This window comes from Anopheles coustani, chromosome 3, assembly GCF_943734705.1.
Source record: "Anopheles coustani chromosome 3, idAnoCousDA_361_x.2, whole genome shotgun sequence".
Classification (NCBI taxonomy): Eukaryota; Metazoa; Arthropoda; class Insecta; order Diptera; family Culicidae; genus Anopheles; species Anopheles coustani.
In genome coordinates, this window is record NC_071288.1 from 96,286,770 (window position 1) to 96,307,415 (window position 20,646).

The 20,646-nt window shown below is 47.1% G+C and overlaps 1 protein-coding gene across 1 annotated transcript; it reads left to right on the forward strand.

The window, feature by feature from the left end:
- The first annotated feature begins 1,257 nt into the window (after window positions 1-1,257).
- On the forward strand, window positions 1,258-20,593 carry LOC131270386 (sine oculis-binding protein homolog A). Its single transcript, XM_058272418.1, has 5 exons — window positions 1,258-1,341; window positions 16,274-16,874; window positions 18,465-18,782; window positions 18,849-19,873; window positions 19,937-20,593. The coding sequence occupies exons 1-5, from the start codon at window positions 1,258-1,260 to the stop codon at window positions 20,495-20,497; spliced, it is 2,589 nt and encodes an 862-aa protein (XP_058128401.1). The 3' UTR covers window positions 20,498-20,593.
- The last annotated feature ends 53 nt before the right edge of the window (window positions 20,594-20,646 follow it).

Here is a 20,646-nt window from a genome sequence, read left to right on the forward strand (position 1 = left end):
TTTGCATTAAATGCACGTGTTGTGCCCCGGTTAATGAAACAGTGCTATCGGTAATTTTCTAACATGTTTTGAATAGTGTTGTTGTCTACAAAAAAGTAACATTGTCAAGCAAGCGTGTATAAAAAGTGAAGAAATTTAGAATACGGTAGTTTGTGGAAAGTAAATAATATCGTCACCAAATGTACGTCATTGGGCAATCAATGAAAATGTTAGACTATTTGGAAATTATTTCTCTCAATAGCTTGAGGCGGGAGTCTGAAGAAATTGCGAGATCGTGAATCACGAAACCACAACCGTTGATAGATCAGTTTCAATCATTAACATAGGAAAATCAAGAGTAAACAAAAATCTCAGCATAGTGCTGATTTAGGCAAATCGTAGGCGCAATGAAAATAATCTCAACAATACCTGAGGCAGGCGGTTGGATTTATGGGAAGAAACGTGCGGCATCGTTCGCTGTTTGGTGTTGTTTACGTTTTCTCAATTTTTCACTCCATATCGCCTCGCAGGTCGTGTTTATGCACGATTGATACGAGTAAAACTAACGCCAACGATCGAGATAGAATGCTAAAAATATTTAATCTAAAAAAAGATGAAGTCGAATCCATTCAGATTATGCAGCGACAATGTTGCTATTTCTGGTACATTTATTTGGAGAATCGTTTATGAGGAATAAAAAAGGAAAACATAACTGAAAGCATCTACAGCCGGATCAAAGGTCCATTAAAATTGGTGATTGACGAAAGGATTTGGTTTGTATAGGAAACAAATGTGCATGCTGTGAAGAAAAATGTTGTGTGTAATTAGCAATGTGAAAAAGGAAAGCTTGTTCCGGTAGATCAATGTTACTTTGACCACAGTGGTACACAACCGAGGAGAAGAAGTGGAAGAAACTAATCGTAAATTTTGTCCCGGTTGCTGTTTGGCGCTGGCGTGTATCAAATGACATGGGTGGAATTTGGTGGCATGTGAAAGGGATCATATTTCGCTCTTTCGGACACCCATTCGTACTACTAACGCCAGTCAAGCACACCAACAGCGGTACGCCACTGTTGAGGTCGAAACGAGTGTCGGATCGAGAATGAACCAGAAGCAAATCCTTATCGCACACCGGAACAAAGGAGACGAATTCGCGGACTTCTATAGCGGAAAAACGGATCTGTTGTGCGTGTTTTAATACGACCACCCTCTAAAAGGAGGTGAGCGACACCGTCTTTCCCAGAACGTTGTGCAATGCCAGCGGAAGCTCTCGTAACTATGGCAACAGCATCTTCAACGAGCACGTCTCCGCCGCGGATAAAGGTCAAGAAAGAGCTCTGCACCGACAACGAAACAATCAAGGTTAGTAAATTAAATGTTTAACTATACTGTTTTGTTGAAAATCTTCAATCCAGCATTGGTTTCTTACTGAAGTGTGGTGCACAAATAAAACCCCATTTTATTGCGCAGAAATCAAATCGATCGTCGTTTACAGGTCGTTTACAGCTGGCCCGGTGCATGTGCAACGACAGGCACGAATAATCCGACAGCCTTTTGTCGGACGTATCGTATTACGCACGGCACGAGTTGGTGTGGCCCCGTAATGGCCATCGATATCGAGCGATCGATTTCACGGTGTTGCACTCCCGGCCGATCCCTCGGAAAAACAAACAAAAATAAAAAAAGAAAATTAGTTCCCACGTCCTTCTCCTCCGTGCAACGACGCTGTTGAGTAACGCGTGTAGAACAAGAAGATACTATGGTGCATAAGAAAACTGCAGCCACCATTTGAAAACGGATAAAAAGAATCATTTTGGTGACGATTTGCCTTAGTTTCAAGTTCCCCGTTCGAAGCCTGCTTTTCCTATTCATTCAATAATTCATTTTTCAACAATGTTTCGAAGTGAAACCGTTCGCGTCGGTTTTTGTTTCGGCGCACTTTATTTGTAAAACTGGTCGTTACCCTTTGACTACGGCCAGCAAAATTCGAGTTATACCAACCTATCCGGGACCGGGACAAAATGGATGAACGTCGAAAAGCGAACGTTCTTCGGAAGGATATTCGGTTACAAGCCCGGGTAAACCCCAAACAATTTCCGAATTCGAATTGTCGGGTTGCTATGTTTGACCCACGGAGTGGAGGCAGGACATTCGTGTGAGATCCAGGCACGGAACCGGATGATCCGGCGGCGTCCTTGCGGCGGCCCTCGTGCAACGTGAGTCGTTCGGTGTCCGATGAAGAACTCGGAGGTAATTGGAGTTTGCAGCAGCGTCTGTAAGTGTGCAAACGCGTACGGTCTGCAGTGTTGGGTGTCATCGCCGTTTCTGCACGACCCGTGCTGGGAATGACCAATGTGGACAATGTTGGTCTATGGCTGCTGGTATCATATATCCCGGCCGAAGCTAAAAAGCGTAATAGGAACCCAAGAATGTTTCCTCAATAGCCTTATCTCATGCCTTAAGAACTGTTACGGTAAATTTGCCTCGATAAATTGGCATGATTAGGTGTAATCTATTTTAGTGTTTTTATTATAACAACCTATACTAACTATATCTTGGTTGGTAGAAAAATTATGATAAATATTTGTCCTCGTGTGTAAGTCGTTTGGCCAACTGTTGCCTAATTTATTTCACGTGCTCTGATTCGTACTCCCTTTGCGGGGACAGGAATGTTCATACTATGCTCCCCGCACGATCGTTGTTTCGGTTCGTTTGGGGCCCGTGATCACCACGAACGGTCGGTCCTTTGAAGTGTCACATTTCGGTAATGCCGTTCCGTTTCAGTGTCTGGGCCTTCGCGTCGCGACCGACCGACGAACGAGCGAGATCAGCTTTCAGTGTGGCTACCGCAAATGTGCAATTTTAATGCTGCTCTTGTAGCTTTGTTGGGGGTAAAAGAAAGGGGGATGGGGAGGGGGGTTGAAAAGTAGAATGCACTCGGGGTTTGCCGTTGGTGCCTGGCTGCATAGGATTTGTCCCTCGTCTATGATTTTTTGTTGTTGCATTGTAAAAACATGTGTGTAAAGTTCACAAACCATGTTGATAAGAGTTGGTCGCGAGTCAAAGCAAGAACTGCTCGACTGCAACAAATCATTCGAGCAACAAGTGGTAGGACGGGAATGCCAAGAAACAAAATTATCACCAGCGAGTCTACATTTGATGCAGTTTGTCGCAACTTATATTTAGTCGCCACCTGAAAAAAAGCAAACGGCCGTTGGGCCGAAAACTGAACCGCGAAAATGTGCTGCATGGCATCGCGAGGAAACCCGTTGTGCCGGAAAAAACGGGGTGGAACGGCCAGGAGAGGAAGTGGCACGGATCGGGTTTATCTTCCGCCCCGGGGTTTTAATATACATTATGCCACATCGTGGCGTCGCGAGTAGCTGCAGAACGGTACCTGTGAAGTCCTCTACGATTTCAAACGGTCCATACACCTGCCGTTGTCAGTTTTTCCGAATCTCTCCCGTGGAAAGCGTGGCCTGGGGGATCGGGGTGGAGTGTCGGAAAAATTAAACAGCCATGTCTGACGTGGGGATGTAGGAGATCTATTACAGTTTTCCTCCTTTCGCCTCCTGCTCATCGAGGCATGGACTTTAAATGTCGCTTGCAGTGAGCACGCCGAGTTTGTAAAATAGGAAAAATGATATTTGCTAGGATAGAAATGGACCAACAATAGTGGAAAACCGACTATTGTAGTTACATTGTTGAAATATTGAATTGTCGAAATATGGAATCGAATTTAAACAGTTTTACAATTTTCTGGTGAGGATAAATTCACCCTTTGAGTTGCCTTGGGACACAATTTAATATACGTTTTGCAAACCCGAACGTGAGCGCCGGCCCCCTCCCTGGCGTCTCCTCCTCGAACCGTTCGCTTCGATATCGGTTTCTATTTCAAAGACATTTTCCTCACCTCACGCGCATGCATGACATCGCGATGGAAATTTAAAACTTTCACTCATTCGACGTTGAGATCTCCCGAAGGGGAGATTTCGTGGGAAGGGAAGGATTTTGAGTTTTAGAGATCACGTTGGGCGTGAAAAATATATTCAAAGGCCATATGGGAAACATGGTTGAACAATATTTAATGGAAAATATTCGTGAAATCTTTCCGCCGTCATTTTGCTGTGCCCGTTGGTTTTCGTTTCCCGTGATTTATGATCCGGCGTCCTGGTAAAGCTGGTGACGTGACGGTTTTGGAGGTTTTACTCCGGGTGTCGGATTCCCTGAGCAATACGTACCTCAATGGCACTGCTTTGTTGATAATTTGGCAGTAGTAAAAGTAGTTTACTTCATGATTGATTCGAGATTGCAAATTTAAGAAATAATTCTCATTGAATTTAATTTAATCCCAAATTGAGGAGATAAATAAGATGGAAATTCAAGCCAGCCGTTGCGAAAGCATTCCCTAGGATTCCTTCAGCCCGGGTCAACGAATTCAACCGTGTCTCACCCTCTTCTCACCATCTCCATTTCACCGCGCACATCGAAGTTCAATCAATCGGAGCAAGGGAATTTGAGCACAATTGCATTTTGCAGTGCGCAGCACTCGAAAACATCGAACCATGCGATGCAAATCCAATTGGGAACGAACAGGGTGGCAACAAACGAAAACCCCCCAACCGAAGGCAGTTTGAAACCGGCTGAAATCGTATCCTCGTGTTTTGCGCTAAAAAAAAGGCTTGCAAAAAGAAGGAGAACCCCGTGAAATTATTGTTGTGCCAGTTACATTAATTTCTGCCTGCACTGAGCGCGGTGGGGTGATGGAGGAGGGTAGCGGCAAGCATAAAAACCCACAGAAACCGAAGAAATCATAAAGCAACTGAAATGGAGATGAAAGTTGGAAAATATCGAATGACACAAAACGATTGTGTTCGTGCCGATGGGGGGGGCAACGGAGGGTGTGGTGAGGAATGGGTCGTTAAAAAATGTGGTTTCATAAAATTATTACTGGAAAATATATGAGACGGATGGAGAGAAAGAGAGAGAGAGAGGGGAAGAAAATACTGGACATGTAATTGAACTTATTACAAGCAATCAGAAGAGACCACCGCGCTTTTCTCGTTTGTCACAAACGTATGAAAAGGTTAGTTGGTTTTTTTTTCTTCAGTAAAACGGGTCCTGACCCTGGCAATTTGATATGTTTAAAAAATTATAATTATTCATGGTTGTTATGCTATCCGCGAGCGAATGACGGTGAGAGAAGTGATAACTTGATGCCATTACGATCGTCATGACAACGACAGTGTCATGGCGACATTCGTAGTGCAACTGTTTCGCTTATGTTTTTAAAGGATCCCTCAAGAAAAGGAATGGAGATGGTTAGTTCAGATTCAAGAATATTTGGTGAACCATAAAGATTTATGAAAGTTAAGAGATTCAACAACGAATAGAGATTTGAACCAAGAAGTAACTCCAAGTAGCTCCATTCCATTCCATGAAAAGAATGGAGAATATATTGATCGGGGGAGATTATTGTGTTCCCATGCAACTGTACTGCAAAATGCTATTGGACTTGGTAAACCCTACTGCACGAAACAGGATACGTTAGCAGCGCCAAACCAACGGTGCGACGGTAACGACGACAACAGGACGGAGAGTGAGTGATTTGCTAATTGAAATGCGATCCAGTGAAAATGAAGTTGCTGCAGTTATAATTTGATCTCCGCACCGAGCCGAGGCCGTAAATGCACTACTTCATGAACCACCAGCCCGGTCTTGACCACCGGTACCGGGGGTTCGGTTCCACGGTGACGTTGATGACGCCGGTGGCCAGAGTTAATTTGGCGTGGTTTCCATGGGGGGGTAGATTACAACTGGCCTCTCGGTTGGGTTCGATTTCGCCTATTTGCTTTTTTATGGAGTACTTATTTATCATGTTTATTTTAAATTGTTCTATAATTTATTACATTTCAATCGATATTTTATGGTAGTTTTGAAGAACATTATTGCAAAGGTAGGCTCCTTTCTATGTTGTCTACGAAGTATTTGGAAGATTTCTTCTGGGATCATCGGAGCAGCCGGAACCAAAGGCGAACAGGATCAGATTCCTTACCTGTTAGAGCACGGCTAGATGGGGTTGGTATTTAGTTCGGTTGACGATGATGATGACGACGACGACGACGACGACGATGGCCATACCGTACGGTGGGACGTGTCCGGATCATCCACCCGATGCAAACATATCCGATCGAATTTCTCCGCAACACGCTCCGGTGGAAAACCCGGCGGTTTAGATTTTCTATCCAATACCGGGGCTGTGACTATCCGTGCAGCTAAAAGGGCCCTTTGTTGTGTGTTGCTGTGGGGTTGGGGGGAAATGGGGGAGGGGGGGGGGAGGGAATAAATTGAAAACATATTTTCCACACCATCGACGGTGCGGTTCGACGGGCCGGGGGCTTCATCGGGTTTTTGCATGCAACATTTAGCCCGGCTTCGTGCTAATGCACGTGTGTTTCGGATGCAGCTCAGACACGACGCACACTCTGGGATCTATTTCATGCACAAGCAAGTCATACACACACACACACACGCACCCTGTCGGAAGCACCCAGGAATATCGAAGTGTGTGGAAAAAGGCACACGCTGTTCCGCGTCCAAAAGGGTCGGTTTCCATTTCAGTTTTCCCTTCGGCAAGCGGTAGGGAGGGAGAGAATGGGAGATGTTTGGGTGTTGGGGTGGGAGAGCAGGTATCGCATTCCGGCAGTAGTGGAAAAGTGGAACTTCCCAGGATCAAATAATGAGCGCCGAGGAGCGGGTGGTTTTGGGGTGGTTCCGTCGCTCGTTTCGATAAATGAGACATTTTAAGGTTTAGAGTTACCTTTGCAGCGCTCGGGCGGTTTCGGAGCTCCGTGATCTCGTATTCCTTCGAGCACAACAACATCTTCACCGTGCCGTACTGGAATGTGATTAATGGATCTGGACAGTCATTAAAGCTCCTGACTTTTCTGAAGGGTTTGCATAGAATAACTCTTGTTGAAATGTTGCTGAAATGAAAAAGTAACAGCTGGTTTTCGTACAAAACGCCGTTACTGACCGATGACTCATTTTTAAATTGTAATATTTCTACGAAGGATTTGGTGAAATCGGTTCACTTTCCTTCTGACGTTGTTGATTGAAGCCACTCCGGAAGATTCACGGTTCGCGCAAGAACAAAGAACCCATCCCGAAAAAGCTGGGATTCGCCAAAAATGTAACCGGAGTGGTGTGGATCCTTCACGAATCGCAGCACCACCGCTTTCGATCGTATATCTTAGTCAATACGCGCGGGGCCAAATCCGATTCCGTCACGTCAACCAAAAACTCCGAAGCTGCGAGCTGGGGGAACGTAACGTACGGGGTTTTAAATTACCAAAGCCATTCATCCAACTCGGCCGGGGCCGGCTGCAAGTAATAAGATGTCCCTGAACACCGCGGATCGTTTGCATTCGTCCGGGCTCTTACGCGGGGACTGCCAACGATATGGAAATTGCAGATGGAGTACAGCTGCACGCCGGCTCGTAAATACAGGGATGTTGTGAATTGAAAGGTGGAAACGAAAAGGAAACACACGCTGAAGGATAAAAGTTATGTTCTCATCAAAGAACTGTATTGTTCCGGGTATTGCAAAGGTTACTTTAATCGATGGGATTAGCGTTACATCATCGGCCTACTAGAGTAACGCGTGCTCCATCAAGAAACGTTACTATGGACGTCGCCTACTGGATTACTCCTCTTCCATATTTCTGGCGGGAGGAAACGGATACATTCTGGTTTTTTTGGTTGTCTGCCAGACAAAAATTTAGAGATTCCCATGTGCGATACCGTTTCTTCCACTCCATCTCCTTCTTCGGTTCTTCTGTCCTCGAACACGCCGGGTGGCGCTCGGCTTCCGAAAAGTGCGTCGTCGGAAAAGGCGTCAAACCGGTGATCTCAAGGAATCAGGGAATGCTCAATGAGCAAAACACGGTACAACAAGCTTGGAGAAACAACATTCCCTCTTCTGCGTCGGAACCGTCCCAGTTCGCGTCTTGGGGGGGAGATCCGGTTACAACGATTTTATCACGGGTTTTTTTAAGCCCCTCTCTTTCTCTCTTTCGCTGCTCATCATCGTCCATCTCCTTCCGTTCCTGGCCCTGTTGGGTGGTGGGTTTCAGTTTCGAAAAGTTCTCGCCTTTCACAGGCCCGACGTTGCTTGTCCGAAGACGATCCGAACCGAGGGGGTTTTTGGTTCCGGTTACCGCGTACCCGAACGTCAATGATGGGAAACGATGATACCATCTCTCCCGTCCGTGGGTGGGAGGGTGCCCAGAAGGAGGGGGGCTGAGTTTGAGGATGCTATTGGAGCCGAGGGCGAATTCGTACGCTAAAATAACACATAATTTTCAAACGTTAAAACATTATTAAGCAACTCGAAACCATCGTTCGAGTATCGAATTTGAAACCAACGCCGCCACCATCGTCGCCGTCTCCGTGGTTGTTGTTGTTGTCGTCCTCGTCGTCGTCGTCTGGGAAGGTTTGCAAAAGGGAAGATCTCCGAGCGCGTCCCCCGGAAACCCAGGCGTAAACGGGGGGAACGGATGGGAACTTGTGTATATGTGTGTTTTTGGGTGGACTATGGATGATCGGGGTAGTTTCAGTCATGGATTCCGCTGATTCCGGGCGGACTAGCGGAACTGTTCGAAATTGTTTTGGAGGGAACCCATGATAACGCCAGAATTTTTTTCTATAACGGCTTTGGTTTGAATTAAATGGAAGGGGTTCATTTAGTCGATCACCACCGTAATCCAACAGGAAGTTTATGGATGCCTTATGTGTGTTTAAAGAAGTTTTAAAGATGTCCAATACTTTTCATAAACTCATTCCAAATAGCTAATTTCCATCAGCGATGCTATCGCTGTTTTGATTCATTCATAAACCGGCTCGTCAAAGTCCCAACCGATAAAATGGCCGAGAGCTTGTCGATCTCTAAGATAACATTTGTTTAAGTTCTTCTAAGGATCTTTTTATTTTTGTAACGGATTTCATCACGCCGAAAAAGGCGCCGTTATCTCAGAATTATACTTAAGTTGCAAATATCTTTGACGTTACGATATTGTAGCGTTTGTAAAACTCTTAATTTACCGGCTCTGCCTCGGAACTCCATTCGCACCTACTTAGGCCATCCGTTTATCATGCCTCGTGACGTTCCCATTCCTGTTCCCCGTTCCCGACCGGTGTCAGGAACGGCAAATGCTGAAGAGGACTGCATCGTGCAGTCGTCCATAGTCGTCGCTTGGCCTGAGATCATGCGCGCGCGCGCGCGCCAACGTTGGTTCCTCGGTTCTTCGTAGCCGGAGCGTAATTTGATATCGCGCGTGAAACTCGATCCGTTCCGTCAATGCGAAACATCTTCGGCATTGTGGCTGTGAGCGTCGTTCGCGGTTCTTGGGCCGTATGGTACCCTCACTGGCGACGTAGCCAGAGGTGTACGGTTCGTTTTACGGGCTTACCAACTTGGCTTGTTTGTTGTTTTTTTTTCTTCTTCTCCGCGACAGGCTGGTTTCCCTTTCCGGGTCATATGTGTGGCAGAAGTTCCCATGATTTCCCGCGAAATCGCCACGAATCGTTCCGTTTCAAGGTTTCGGCGTGTGCGTGTGTTGCTGGGATTTTCTAGTTCTTTTTTTTTATCGTTGTGCCCTAGAGGTTTGAAGCATTCCGATGACTTTCAATCGCAACATTCCCATTTCGGCTTCGAACGATCTTCTCGGAAGTCCCTTGGCTTTGGGGAAGAAATCAGCCTGAATGTGATTCGCGTCGCCCTGGAGGAAGTGCACGCTAATGAACACGCCTGGAGACGGACGACGACAGCAACTCGAACGGACGGTTTTAATTAGGTCCATATTTTGTGTCACAGGCGCAATAAATACCGATACGCATTGCGGGGCGAACGACCGCACGATCGAGCATATGGGGCGATTACTTACGTGCATTAAGTACAACACTTCTGCCCCGCGTCCGCAAGGCGTCCGCAAGGCGTGCGCAAGGTACCTTGCAGGTTGCAGTAAAAAAAAAAACAGGGTGTGTATTATTGTTGGATAATATGTCATCGCTTACGTGCGTCAAACGAACTTTAAATAGGGGTCCAATGCAACAGTGTAACGGGAATATCTGCCTAGGGATGCACTTTTCGCCGGTGTCAAACCGAAGCCCTTTTCCATTCCGCCCCGAGACCGTTCTATTTCTACCGAGGGAGGGAACATCGGGGAGGCGTGCCGTGCCCCACGGTTTGGATATAATTAAATGCTCAGCTTTCCTACAGCATACATTCTTGCAAACGGCACATGGATCATACGGCATATTAAATATTCTTACGTCTTTTGGGTTAATTTGGTCGCCGCCCTTCGAACGAATCACTCTTCGTTGTGTGTGTGTGTGAGGAAAAGATTGGAAAGGGCTTGCATGAAATACTGGTGGCCAGTTGAGGGAGCGGGCTGCCGATGATCTTTGCCTTGCCGTTCGGTAGACGTGTTGCGCAATCGTGATCAAGAACACGTAATGGATGCAAAATGGCGAACGGTGGCAACATTGAATATCAACCGTAATTTTAGAACACTGGTCAGCGGCCGACGAGAGTTTGTCGCTTCTTTGAAGTAGCGTTAAGGCATTGGAATGTCTCTCAAAAATGTTCCCTCGCTTCCAAAAAGGTCATAGCGTTATTTGCGTTACATCGTTAATGTACGATCGTAACGCATTTTTCCGTTAACCGTTCACTGATCATAGAATCCTGTAAGCGTTGCCTTGACAACGTCTAGGGGTTCTACTAACGCCAGTAAGGCTCTTACTAAGGGTGGTTAGTCAATTTGGAATACTGCAACATTTTAAGTCCGCCGATTCATTTACGTTCAGCTTGGTTGACGTTCACCCTTTGATTGGGGTACGATTTTATTGCACCATGTCTAATTGGAACCAATCGGCAGGACCTGTCACGCACACGCGATAGATGAGCCGAACCCGGGCACGATCACGGGCTTCCGTTTCACGTTCGGCGGTGGCGACGGCTTGTTTTTCCTGCGACTCTGACCCCGAGCCAAGAAAACCCCAAGCGAGCGCTACAAAGTAGCAAGCGAGCCGCCCCGGCTGCGCCCTCCTGTCATCGACTGCTCATGAAACCTTGCCGGGACATGCACATCTGCACCGAACGCTCGATTTGGCAGCGGCCACGATGCATTTCGGACGAGACGGAGGGGGTGATGGTGACAATAAATCCTGGCACTTGATCGTAGATCGTGTGGCGTGTCGTGTGGTCTTTCCCCGTGTTTGGCCAATTGCGAACCATACCGAGGCCAATCACTGCCACGCTGCCTCATCCAACCGGCGTCATTCTTCGCTGGTCTCTCCCTCCCTTTTCCCTTCCCGTGGTCCCAGCAATGAACGATCCGATCCGGCGGCAATATGACACTGTACGTTTTCTTATTCAATTAATTAACTTTCGTCATCATCGTATTACAATACTTGTTTATTTCTCTCGCTCACTGTCTCTCACGCTGTCTCCCTCTCTCTCTATCCCTGCCTGCTTTGGTTCCTTTTGCAACGGGAGACGCCGACTTCGATGTCTTCGGTTCTTCGTTTGCGACGGTGAGGGGGTAATGTTTGTCAACTCTCCACCGTCTCCTGTTGCTGCTGCTGTGTGCATCCCAGTGTCTTATCGATTTTCAACGTTAATCTTTCGTCCTGCTGGAGCAATCTGAGCCGGCTCGCCGGCGGTTTGACATTTGCAGCAAACCAGCGGCCCAGTGTCGGATGAGAGACGAATCCTGCGGCATGCGGGCGAACTGAGGTAAATGAGTATCACATTTACACTTTGGTCGCTCTGGCATCATCTCCCATCTTGGAGGCCAGAGCCGAACCGGACCGGGTACGGAGTTTCCATGAAACACTTCCGTTTCGATCCCCTCCACCACCAAGCTGAATCATATGCCCATCCGTGTGCTTGCAGTGTGCGGGATCGGCGGCCGCCATCGCCTTTGTCAGCGAGTGTGGCGTCTAATGAAATACAGACATTTTTCGTTAGGTTTCACTTCTTCGATTACGCATCGTTTAGTGAACGAGCAGTGTTGATGCTGCTACCAGAGTTGCGCACGTTGACGACAATATGAGGGGAGGAGGGGAGTGGCAAGGAGCAAGCGGGTGGCCTATCTAAGATCTGCCAAAGGAAGCCAGCACGATGAGCACGATTCCTATCGGTTGATGGCGCCCCTTTGCTTCAAATTACACGCAGCTTAAACCCGAGCGATGCGGACAACTTCCGGACGAAGCAACTTTCGTCGCCTCTTTGGCGTAAGTGATTGCTGGAACTTCTTTCTGTTGGTTGTTTCAGCACAACGTTGGTTAATACCATTTCAGGCTTCAGGATTCATTACAAGAAAATACAGAAACTCCCTGAAACTAGAGAATTATATGATTCTACTATCGAGCACTAATGTTTATGTAGTCTATGTCTAAGAATTATATGATTCTGTATTCTGAGGAACTTCTTTGAACAGTTTTCATTTTGTTAAGTTCCAGAGTATACATGAAACTGGTTTATCGTGACTATAAAGAATCAAATGTTAGGTTCAAAAAAGGGTAGTTTGTTATCAATATTTTATGATCTGCAGCTAATGGGACTATCTTTTACGACATTGTGTTCTTTGAAACGAGTCCCTCAAAATTTCTCATTGAGGTGTTGACAGAACATGGGTTGGATTATGTTTTGCGTTTAAAACTGATCCTTCACTTGTCTCCTATTACCTGGTCACGTGTGCCTACCGGGTCCGGCTCGTGGTTAGTTTTGGTTCGACTTTCGGTTTTTTTTTTTGGGACTCGTCATCACTCACAACACTCTTGTTAGTCACCGGTTTAAACGATCGATTAACGCCATGTGAAGAAACCCGATCCGACCTCTCAGCGCACCAAGGCGAGAGATGTAAGAAAAAATCTCATTTACTTTGTGTAAGCGACACTTCCACCCTTCAACACCTTCACGGAAGCGTGAGCAAATTAAACCGATGTGAAAGATTCGAAACTTTGGTAAGAACTATGCCCACGCCTCGCCTCGACTGTAGTGCAGTGTCGAGTAGAATGTACACACATTAAAAAGTAATAAATACACCCACTGTCCCCGCGCGGTGGAAACTTAATATTCTAATAACCCTACGGTTCAAGGACGCTGGCAGTCTTTAAAGGACGGAAGACCAAGCCACCCACTGGACGCTAATTAATCCTCGGAGAACTCGCGGTATATGTTTTCTTCGTACCAGCTCGGTTGTAGGGTATGGAATAGTCACATTTTCTAACAAAATGGGTTGTTGCAACTGTTGAGTTATCGATTACAACTTCAACAATCTAGTAGTCTATAGTTACATTGTATCTAGTAGACTGTGATGAAGATGCAGCAAGAAATATTCTAAATCTGTAGTCTGTTAGCCTAGCAAGTCTAGTCTGTGGTCTGTTCTGTACGTAGAATAAAAGCGGAGTGTAATAAGCGAACTAAATAACTAACAGCAACATTCTGAGAAAATATAACAATCCGTCTAGTCCAAGAATCTAGGCAAGTTCGCGGAATATTTAGGAGGGCTAAAGGTCGGCGGAACGGGGTTGTCGAGTTAAGCTGGCGAGCTTCCCAAAGTCCCGAGTGCGTACGGGTGTTTCCGTGGTTGGGAAAGTAGTTCATCGTGCGAATACGACTCCTTCATTGCCATCTGATCGATACAGATCAATCAAATCGATGCTCGGGGGGTGAGTTTTGGTGTCCCTAAACCCGAGACCGGCGTACCGGGAAACGCTACTGGAAATGGCACACACGGAGTAGGTGCGAAACCAGATGCCGAGACACACTCGGGGTGACACTCCTGGGGGCACAAGATCGTAAACCCGTCTCCGCGGTCCCGGTGTCGAGCCATTTGCCATCGCTCGTGGGTACCATGTTCGCGACAAATTGATGGATGGCCGCTCGAATGCGCGCGATCCGGCCGGAGATCCTGGGAAATCGAAACGGCTTCAAGGCTTTCACTAATTCAATCCTATATCGCGACCACCGATTGGCCGATCGAGCAAGCAAGGGTAGGAAAGATATTTGGTTACCGAGTAGCCGAGTTGAGCGTCTCCCCCAAGCTCCCCCTACCTGGTGCCTGATCCGATCTCGGCTGAGTGTGATAAATTATTTAATGGATTTGTTATACGACGGTTTGAAACATGACCGCTCCGGTGAAGGATTTGTTTCTTGGCGCGCACCGGTTGGGTCAGATGAGAACCGAGTGTGTTGCTTTTTCTCATTCGATGTCGTTTAGTTAACTATGTTAAACTTCAACTTTATTTTAAATAAATTAAGCACAACGTTAAAGACGAAAAAACACTTGTTTGAGATTTGGTGTACAAGGTTTAAAATTAAATTAATTTCTAACCTAATTGTTTTTAAGTTGGGTTGTAGAATTTTTATTATTAACTAAATGTTACTTGAAGAAGTATTGCTTTAACAAGGTTGGCATAGACATTTTTGTTCGCATCCTTAGTAGGCTTAATTATACTCCAAAAATTAAATAAATCGATAATAAATCCAGGCGTGGGACTGATTTTCTGCGATAGACAAATATCCGCCGAACGATATCGATATAGCCTTTTTCTTATAAACCTTTTGCATGTGTGTGTGTGTGCGTCAATGAAATACCCCGAAGTATCAGTTTTCCCGAACGCGGCCCCGTTCGCGCCACCAAATGACCGGTTTCGTTAGCTAATACTTGTGTTTTTATTAATACTAATTTATTGGTTTACACTCGATTATCGGACTGAGCGATTTCTGCCGTCCCGGGACCATCGATCCCCTCGGGGCGACGGGTTCAGCATCACGTGGCCGCCTCCGGGGCGGCTACAGAAGGTGCCTGCGGTAGGTTTGGACTGTCGCATCGGACAGTCCAATCATCGCAAATGCAAAGCCAAACTGGGAGAAACACGCAAACACGGAATTAAATCAAAACACCGTGGACTTCTCCGGCGTTCAGGGCCCCGGGGGAGATCGGATGACGGTATGGTTGGTCGTTCGGCAGCGACGGGTATCATCTTTCCCCGTCCTAAAACCCGTGGAGAATTAATTGCTGAAATTTAGAGGTATTATCTATCGACGGGCGCACGCTGTTGTTCGATTCGTGTTTTTATTTCGTGTGATCACACTTTTTGCTGGTTGGTACCCATTTTCACGACCCACATTTCCCAACTCCCCAGCGCGTTTTACGGTCGACAGGGAAATTTCAGATCAGCTTATCTTCGGTTTGTGCAAACAAACCCATCCATCATCGGTTTGTGATCGATCGAAGCGAACCACCGAACGATTGTAAAACAATCAAATGATCTCGTAAGTGATTGTTATTGATTCCTAACTTTAGGGTATCTGTAGAGAGATCACTTGAATTTTAAAAGTGTTGTGTAGGTGAACCGCCAAAAAAACCGTGCTTCAAAGGCTCTTTTAGACTTCTGCGACACTTGCACCGGAGAAGTACGGTATCAAATTTTTCAATATCTCCTCAACGAGCTCAAATTGCAAGCCTTGATGAACGGCACCGGCCGGGCTAGAGTTCCGGGGTTCCGGATGGCCCACGTGGAAAACCAACCTGCGGCATTCGGTGTCCGTGTGGGTGTGCGAGTTCATTATGCTGATGGTCGTTAGGTGTCCTTTATTGTCCGGGGGAAAACTGGATGCTTCCCTCGTTTATTTCAACGCTCTCGACTCGTCCTACTGAGAGGTATATGTGTGTGTGTCTGTTTCGTGTTTCAGTTTAAAATTTCATGCATCCGTGTACTCGTGTTCTCTAGCCGCTCAGCCGATCGGGAGTCCTGGGGTCCCCATTTTTTTTTCCTGGCCACCGATGGAAAGGATGCTAGGATCCGGTTCGCGTAGCTCGGCAACGCTTTGGCACCAGAGAGGCTCCAGAGAGAGAAAGCGGGAAACTAGGCAGGCCGACAACAACTTACTCCCACCTCTTATCCACCTTTTCCACCGGCTCCCGGTATCCCGTTTCGGTCGCGCGGGCACAAGAAATTGGAGACTTTTCTCTGGTGAAATTTAAATCCACCGTTTTTCCCGCATGCTCCCGGGAAAGCCGGACCGGATAGGCGATAGTGGTGAAGTATCGAGAAGCAAGCCGAGTCGTGTCAGTACTTACGTTTGTTTGTGTTCACGCCAGTTTTCGGACGAGGACGCGTTGACTGATACCGTACCTTGATTCTATTCGTACAATTTTTCTCCAGCAAACTGTGATTGATAAAAAAGTAACGAGTTTTCCGATTTTTCTTTCGTTTTCAGGAGCTCGCCGAAACGGCAATGAATGACATCCTCGGCTGGTACGGCTACGACAGCGTCGATCGTCTTGAGGTAGCCTCCGGTTCGGCTTCGTCGACGATCGAAACCTCCGAAGGGGTGACCGGTCGCCTCCGGCCCGACAACGACCACAACTCCTTACCATCCGGCACCTCCTCGTCATCGTCCGTCGTTGTGTCGAACACCAAACGAATCGAATCCAAAGCAACCTGCCCGCAAACGGCCGTCTCCCAACAACAAGTTATTCATCTTCATTCGCGCGCCATCGGTGATCACTTCCTCACACAGGACGATCCCGACCATCCGCCGGTCGCTTCAGCTTCGTCCAGCACGGAACGTAGAACCGGCCGGGATGCAGCATCGGCTACCGCCACCATTGGTCAACCCGGTTCCCCACCGAACGACGCTACGGCGACACGGAACGGTATCGTCTTACATCATCAGGCGCATCCCCAGCAGCACCATCTTGGGCTGGGCGCACAGGGAGGTGGTGGAGGTGGTGGTGGTGAAAGCTCCACCTCCGAGAAGGACAGCTCGAGGGAAAGCTCCAAGAGCCCGATGCTGATGAAAATGCTCGACAAGCAAGGTAAGCATCGCAAGATGCATCGATCAGTCACAACTCCGGGTCCGGGAGGAAGGTTTTCTCTACGCCCCGACCGTTCGTATCGAGTTCGTCCAGGGCTATCGGATACTTAATTAGATTTTTCCACATCGGCCAGCCAGGAAGCGTGGGGGTGGGTTTCCGTGGTTCCGAAGGGACAATCTGATATTTCATAATTAATATAATTGATAGCCCTTCGGAGACGATGTTATCATATTCTTTTCTCTCCGTTTCCTTATGCCTGTTGGTGAACGAGGCATGCATTTTTCACAAAAGTACATCCAGCCATGATTTGCAGGTGCATTTAAGTGAATTTTTTATGGAACTAAACTGATTTCAATAAAGATTCAATGCTGGTTTTATACCGTGCCTGATTTTTTTTAACAGTTTAGTTATTTGGAGATACTGAATATGTTTCTAATTTTCTTATTTTATATTATTTTTTATTGCATCATACATAAAATTTCTCTGGAAGACGCCTTTCTATTGATTGATACGGACATAGCTGATGGAACGTGGTCCAGCGTACTCTGAGGGGGTTCATTAAAATCGCGGAATACCATCACGGTTTCATGGGTGTAAGATTTCCACATTTTCCACATGTGTTTCCAAAATTCGGTTGTGCAATATCGATGACGTGCATGATCTCCCGCGAGAACCCTCGTCAAGCTTGGTCCGTTCGGGGGGTTTTTTTTTGCAACCTTTTAAATGCACCGGGAAAACTTCCCCCATCATCATTATCGTTCCCGTGGTGCATTCGGCCTCAAGGCAGGATATCAAACATTCAATCTCGCCCGCGGGTTCACGGGAAGAACATTCGCACAGAAATTCGAACCGCCAGTATCGGAAAATGTGTACTCACCTCATGGCAAAATTCAAAAGTCTGCATCGGTAGCGCCATCGGTAAACGTGCATGGCGTAGCTATGGGAGCCGAATTGCGATACTAGAACATCCTTTCTGCATGCAGGAGGATACAGGATGATTTTGGAAATTACCGTCGAAGCTCGATTCGTTCACCAGGACGCATCATGCCATCTTCGGAGGGATGGAAAATGTTGTTTAGAGATAATAATATGCCCACCGTACCGCATAATGACTTTTGCAGAATAATCTGCGTAATGGCCGTGCATTAACAAATGCCGGATTCGATGCAACTGGTGCTGCCTTGTTGTGCACTTGGATAAATGATTGAAATTCGTCCCGTAAGGGTTCGCTCCCTGGATTAATTAAAACACACACGCGGCCAGGAAAATACTAATGAAGCTAAAACTGAGAATCATTGGCAAATGTAATGATTTCCGAAAGCGAATTGGATGTTTTTAACGATAACTTATTACTGGTAGAATAGCTGCAGGGGGAAACCTTATGCATTTATTCAAAAGGGATAGTATTGCATTTGGGATAAGCAATGGTAATGATCTTTCGACCTGGATCACTTTTTTTTTCGAGCGAAAAGGTTAAATAATATAATTTACTGTTCCTTGAAATAATTTGATGAGCGTTGTCGGTCGGCGATGATTGTTAAATAATGTTCTCCCTGTTCTCCAATTCCACGTTGGGCTTCTCTTCCACAGAACAGACGTGCCAGTGGTGCCGAAAAGTGATACCATCGCATCAGCCTGGCATCCTGGGCACCACCGAGGGCATGATTTTCTGCACCGAGGCCTGCTTCTCCCAGTCACGTCGGGCGTCCTTTAAGCGGGCGAAAACTTGCGACTGGTGCCGGCACGTGCGACACGCCGTGAGCTACGTTGACTTCCAGGACGGCGCCAGTCAGCTGCAGTTCTGCTCGGATAAGTGTCTCAATCAGTACAAGATGCAGATCTTCTGCAACGAAACGCAAGCCCACCTGGAGCTGAATCCGCATCTGAAGGAAAAGAGTTCATCGGCGGGTAACTAGATCGCAGTTTTCGCGAGCATTCAACAAGACTCACCTACTTTGTTTGTTTGCCTTTTAGGAAGTCTCATCACTCCGGAGCTGTGGATGAAAAACTGCAAAAGCTGCTCGATGTCACCAGTGTCCGATCGGTCGGAATCTGTTTCGCCCGTGCCATCGGTGGCAATTCGATCCTCTCCGGAACCATCGCCAGGGATAATGCTACAATCACCGACACCGGCAAAGAAGCCGCTTATTTCTGTTGCTCCACCTTCCAAACTTTTGTCGAAGTCATTGCAGAGCGCCCTGAATCGTCCCAGTTCGAAGAGTGCTCGGAAACGTCGTTCAACGATCCACAGGCCATCAGCGGGACAGCAAAGCGGAAGTGTCAGCTCGAAACGATCCTTATCGAGTCAACATCAAGCGGACTATACACTGACAAGTGGATCTGGAACAAATAACCTGGGTGGAGGCAGTAGTTCCGGTAGTAATCTTAACAACAATAACGTCACAATCCCGAACAACAATCTATCCGTCAGCAGTTCCGCTGCGATACAATCAAAACCGTGCACTGTGACATCGTCCAACGTGCAGGATCTAAGAATGTTACAGAAAAAACACATTTCCCCGGGGGGATTCGATGGACGGGATGCTAACGTTATAGGGTCACTGGTACCACCGCCTCCACCTCCACCGCCCTTGAACATCCCACCACAATTTTTACCACCACCGCTCAATCTACTGCGTCCACCCTTTTTCCACATGAATCCAGCTCATTTGCGCTTCAACAGTGGACTTGCAAATGCACCAAATCTCGTCCAACCACAGCCCCAACCACCACCCCCACAGGCATCTGCACAGATGGGACCACCACCCAGCCCTCTTCCTGGTGTACCACTGGGCCACACAAATCGGCCTCCACCGCTGCCGAACCTACTCGGAATGGGGTCACCACCACCAGTGACAATTCTAGTCCCGTATCCAATAATCGTCCCACTGCCCTTGCCCATTCCGGTACCGATTCCTGTGATAGATTTCCTGCGCGCGGCCCTTCCAAAGGAACCTAAAGAGGCAACCCAACCAGCCGAAGATGGAGGATCAAAGATCGCAAGCGATGGGAAAAGGGAGGATCCTGTGACAACCATGATCGCCGGCGATGAAAGTACTCAGGATGATCTCAGCGGGCAAGAACAACTCGATTTAGACACTCCACTAGATTTTACCCTAACCAGCGCTGGCAAGCTACACGAAAGAGATTCGCTGGAGCGCTCAAACATCGAACGGGCATACGAACAGGGTGTGAAAATAATTAACTACCCTTGCCCCAGCGATGAAACTTTGGCATACAAACTCTCCTCGGTCAGATCGGATCCGAACGAGGAAGAGAACGGATTATCGAGTGTGAAGGGGGGAGGAGAGTCCTCAAAGCAGCTGATACCTAAAATTAAGATTTTTCGTCAGGAAACAACGTGCGTCGGGAATGAAAGTAATGAGACGACCTCCTTGGCAGGCAATATACGTCAGCCAATGGACATCGATGAGGAGGATATCGAACGCGAGCGAAAGGAAATGGTTGATCGCAGTCGTCCTTTACGGAAGCGGAAGAGGGTCGTGGGGCAACAACATTTAGAGGCAAAACCGAGTGTGAGTGAAACGGCCAGCGAAGGAATGGTGGATGAGCATGTAGAAAAAGGCTCCACAGGTGGACTGGGCACACCTCAGGAGACATGAGACGTTCGTGGTGCTGTTCATGCATGATCAACATGATCTTTACATGTAATTGTCTAGTATTTCTTGATGTATAAGGCTAACCTAATTATGCATAGATTGATCCATTTGTTACAACGATAGGAATACAATTCCCTACTGACGTGAAATAT